Below are 4,904 nucleotides of genomic sequence, written 5' to 3' on the forward strand. Positions count from 1 at the left end.
CTAATGCAAAGTTTTTGAAGAGGTTTGTGGAATAAAAACATTTCTAACAATCGTGGGCATGGGATTTTCAATTTAAGAGCCGTAGTGAAATTTTAAAATTAATTTTTTTTCGAAATTAGTCATATGCCAGTGAGATCAGTAATGAGATTTAAGATGTACAAGGAGATTTTTTTTATTGTTAAATTTTTATGTATTTAATATGGTATATTGAAAACCAAAAAAAAAAACTTATTTTGAGCTGTAACGATGCCTAGGTAATTAGGTTTCGCCTCTCCGTGCGACAAACAGCGCCGCCGCGATGCGGCCGTTCGTCATCCGCCTCCATTGCCTTAGCATCCCGGCACACTTCCGACCCAGTAACCTATTATCTTGCTCCTCCTCCGCAGCCTCCGCAGTTCCTCCGCTGAAGCCGTTTTCCGTCGTCGAGTACCTTGTAGATTCCTGTGGTTTATCTGCCGCCGAGGCATCCAAGGCCTCCCTTTCCTTATCAGGTCTCAAATCTAGTGAGAAACCCGACTACTCCCTCAATTTCTTGAAGTCCCAGGGCTTCACCGACTCCCACATCAAGAGGATTATCAATATCTGCCCCGGAATCGTCTGCACTAAGGTGGAGCCAAAGTTCCGATCTTTGCTCGACGCGGGCTTCTCGCAGTCCGACCTAGTCGAAATAATTACATCATATCCATATATCCTCAACTTTAACATGCGTTCTGTCGTCCCCAAGTTGGAGTTCTGGGATCGTCTGTTTGGATCGAGGGAGCTTCTTGTTAAGTGTTTAAAGCAAAACTGGTTTTTCAGCTTCAGCGTCGAGAAAAGAATCCTTCCCAACCTCAAGTTTTTTATGGACGTGTGCGGTATCTCTGAAGAGAAGGCGTCTCAAGTAATGAGAAATCGCCCTGAGTTCCTTGGCCAGAAACCAGATTCACTCCAGATTTTGGTCCGTAGAGCCGACGAGCTGGGCGTCCCCCGACAATCTCCAATGTACCCGCGCTTGCTTATTGCTCTTTACGGTGTCACCAAAGAAAACTTCGAGGCGAAACACAAATTGTTTACGAGCCTTGGTTGGTCGGAGTCGGACTTCTTCACTGCAGTCAGGAAGACGCCAACCTTGTTAACTATTTCTCAACCTCACATACGGAGGAAGATAGAATTTTTCGTCAAGGAAGTTGGCTGTTCTCCTTCCTTCATCACTCAACATCCAGGAATTCTGCTATTTAGTTTGGATAAAAGGGTGATTCCTAGGTTTCAGGTGTTGGAGTTGTTGAAGTCTGAAAATTTATGGACTGCAAAAGGGAGTCTGCTCTCTTATTTAATCCCATCTGACAAAAAGTTCATGGAGAAGTTTGTGCTTCCATATAAGGAGAAGGTCCCTAAGCTAGTTGACATTTATTGCTGGCCGTCAAGGGAGGTGTCCGTCTAACTTTGAGTTCTAGCATCCCTATAGAAGAGATTTTTAGAATATGTATTCAGGTGCGAGACTCTTCCTTAGCTAACAGATAAATCAACAATAAATTCTGCTCTGATCTGTTTGTGGTTTCAATTGATCTTGTTTTCCTGACATTTTCTGGATACTATCTGGATCAAAATTCAGTTTATTTAACTAGTGATTGTTTCTATTAAACACCCTGTCATAGCTATTATAAATATTTAACTGGTCAATAACCTTTCATCATAATAAATGAATGATGAGTTTGTTTAAAGAATGTCTCACCATGGATCATAATTATGCATCTCATTATGTAGAAGTTATTCAGGTGTTGATGGATATGCTTTCCTAGGTATAGCACCAAATGAACCCTTCCATGAGTATTTTGTTTGCCATTTACTGTGATGGCTACAAAATATGATCCTTTCCTTCGCAATGGAATTTAGAGCTTAGTTCCTACACTGCCTCCATGAACGTTGTGGGGTCTAGATGGGTCTTCTGTCTCAATTATCGTGCGGATGACTCTCTTGAATGGTATAATGCTCGTCTTGTTGCAAAAGGATTCAATCAATAGCCACAGATTGACTTTAATGATATATTCAGTCTAACTATTAAAATTACAACAGTCAAATTATTATTATCTATAATTGTTAGCTCCAATTGGCCAATACGTCAATTAGATGTTTCCAATGCCTTTCTTCTTGGTCATCTTGAGTTGACCATGTTTATGGAGCAACCGTTTGGGTTTATTCATCCACAACTTTCAACACATGCTTGTATTTGAAGAACTTCTTATATGATTTTCGACAAGCTCCTTTCATCGCCTCTCTACTTGGCTACAGACTCAAGGGTTCTTTGGCTTAAAGATTGACTCCTCTTTATTTTATTTTATAAGTGCAATGATAACTCTATGCTTTTTCTCTGTATTTATGTAGATGATATTCTTCTAATCGACAATGATCAAGAAGACATCACTTCTCTACTTCGTCTTCTTAATCATGAATTTTCTACCCGAATCTTTCTTGGTATTGACCTTTTCTCAAATTCTAATGGTCGTCTCCTTTCACAAAACAAATATATTATTGAAATTCTCCAACGTGCTAAAATGGATGGTGTACGTTATGTTTTTACATCGATTGTTGTAGATAACTTTCTGCACCTTCATCATCTCCTGCTTTGGCCAATCCTCAAATATATTAGAACATTGTTGGAGCTTTACAATATGTCACTATCACATGTTTTGATATCGCTTTTGCTGTCAATTGAGCTTGTTAGTTTATGTATTCTCCCACTGAACAACATTGGGAAGGTGTTAAGAGGATCCTTTGCTATCACAAAGATACTATTCTTCATGGTCTCTTTTTATATCGACGTTTCTAATAGGAGTTAAATGCATTTAGTGGTGCAGATTGGGTTGATTCTTTTGAAGACAGACGCTCTATACTTGTGGTTATGCAATATTCTTGGATGAAATCTTATCTCATGGTATTCAAAAAAGAAACTAATCATATCTTGATAAAATATAGAATCTAAATATAAAGTTATTGCCAATTTAATGTTTGAAATTATTTTTCTTTCATCCCCTTTCAAAATTACATCTTTCTATTGATATTATAACTAAAATGCAGTGTGATAACATTAGAGCAACATATCTTATTACAAATTTAATCTTTCATGTTTGCACAAAAGATGTAGAGAAAGATTTTCACTTTGTATAGGAACGTGTAGCAGCTAAACAACTATCAGTCTCTTACATCTCTATAGAGGATCAAGTTGTCGATATATTCATCAAACCGTTATCCAAACAGCGATTTCATAAATTGACAATCCAACTCAATGTGTTGTTTGGAATGCAATTGTCATCATATTTGTCGTTGTTTCTATAATGATTGAGATCACATACCATATTCATTTTTATCATATTTTTCATATATCTGTGTAAATAAGTATATTAACTTAAGACCATTAATCAATAAACCAAGCAATTATTTTCTTTTTATTTTTCTCTCTATTCTTTCTCTTTATGTTTCAACACCAATATCCTCAGACTCAATTCTGGGATCGTCTATTTGGATCGAGGAAGCTTCTTCTTAAGCGTTTGAAGACAAATGGTTCTTCGGCTATAGTATTATGGAAAAAAATCCCTCCCAATCTCAAGCTTTTTGTGTGCGACAGTATCTCCGAAGAGAAAGCATCTTAAGCAAGCGAGTGGTGATACATAACATGAAATTGTAGTATGAAATCGTAGCATGACATTTACATTGACAGTGGGTCTCATTGGCATGCAGTGGGACCTACTGCATGCAATTGTGAGTGTCATGCTACAATTTCATACTACCATTTCAGGGTAAGTATCATTTCTCGACCTTTGGCTTGTCGGAGTTAATTAGACTTCTTTGCTGCAATCAGGAAGAGGTCAACCTTGTTGAATATTTCTCAACCTCACATGTGGGAGAAAGATGGAATTTTTCATCGAGGAAGTTGGCTATCACTCTTCTTTCATTGTCCAATAACCATTGTTACTTCTATTTAGCTTGGAGAAGAGGGTGATTCCAACATTTCGGGAGATAGAGTTGTTGAAGTTGAAAAAAATATGGACCAAACAAACATGTTTACTCTTTTGTTTTTGCTTATCTAATAAAAAATTCGGGGACAGGTTTGTGATCGCATGTAAAAAGAAGCTCCTTGAGCTACTTGACATTTGTGGTTCGCCATCAAAGGTGTTGTGCCTTTAATTTTGAGTTCCAGAATCATTGTTGATGAGGCGGAGATGGATAATTTATACATGTCATCGATAGGGCAGTCTAAAGTCAAACTGAGTTGTAAGTTAAAGTAAACTTGCATCAATCGGAGTCAAACTCGACCTAGGGTAGGCTAGGGTTAAGTTAGGCGCATCAAACCTCTTTGAGCCCAAGGGATATAGACCTCGTGCCTTACGCCTCTTAGTTCGATTGGGATTGATGCCTCCTAACTCGGCTAGGTTCAACACCTCTCAGCTAGGCCAAGATCGATGCCTCCCAACTTGGCCAGGTCCAACGCCTTCCAGCTCAGTTGCCTCAGACACCTCTCAGCTCAGCTATATGTTCGATTTTTCCTAGCTGGGCCGAGTTTGATGCCTCTCGGCTCAGCCAGGCCCGACACCTCCTAGCTTGCCCTAGTCTGATGCCTCTCCGACTGCTGACACCCTCAGTAAGGCCGCATCCTACACCCTCAGTTCGGCCTTTTGACTCCTTCACGCCCCACAACATTTTGAGAATGCTAACTTGGACCTCCCTCATGTCAAACACGAAAAATGTGGGGAGGATGTGGTGTTATTTTACTGGCTCCACGACAAAAGTGGAGAATGAAAGATTCGTGGAGAATGAGGGACTACGTGGCCTCCCCACATTCAAAGTGTATTTGATAATGACGTGAATGAGGGACACATGGGGATCAAGGGTAAGATAAAAGGAAGTCCGCTTTCGCGAGCGCAAGTTCG

At 39.4% G+C, this 4,904-nt stretch overlaps 1 protein-coding gene across 1 annotated transcript; it reads left to right on the plus strand.

Moving 5' to 3' along the window:
- Nucleotides 1–247: 247 nt before the first annotated feature.
- On the plus strand, nucleotides 248–1,619 carry LOC141817906 (transcription termination factor MTERF15, mitochondrial-like). The gene has a single exon (XM_074705517.1). The coding sequence runs from the start codon at nucleotides 299–301 to the stop codon at nucleotides 1,418–1,420; it is 1,122 nt and encodes a 373-aa protein (XP_074561618.1). The 5' UTR covers nucleotides 248–298; the 3' UTR covers nucleotides 1,421–1,619.
- Nucleotides 1,620–4,904: the final 3,285 nt, after the last annotated feature.

The sequence above is a fragment of the Curcuma longa genome, unplaced genomic scaffold, assembly GCF_044706935.1.
Source record: "Curcuma longa cultivar G26 ecotype Majalengka, Jawa Barat unplaced genomic scaffold, ITB_CL_G26_1.1 contig_22492, whole genome shotgun sequence".
In the NCBI taxonomy this organism is placed as follows: Eukaryota; Viridiplantae; Streptophyta; class Magnoliopsida; order Zingiberales; family Zingiberaceae; genus Curcuma; species Curcuma longa.

What these genes read in the sequence shown, in the direction of transcription:
- LOC141817906 (XM_074705517.1), top strand. Translation starts at nt 299, where the DNA reads ATGCGGCCGTTCGTCATCCGCCTCCATTGCCTTAGCATCCCGGCACAC.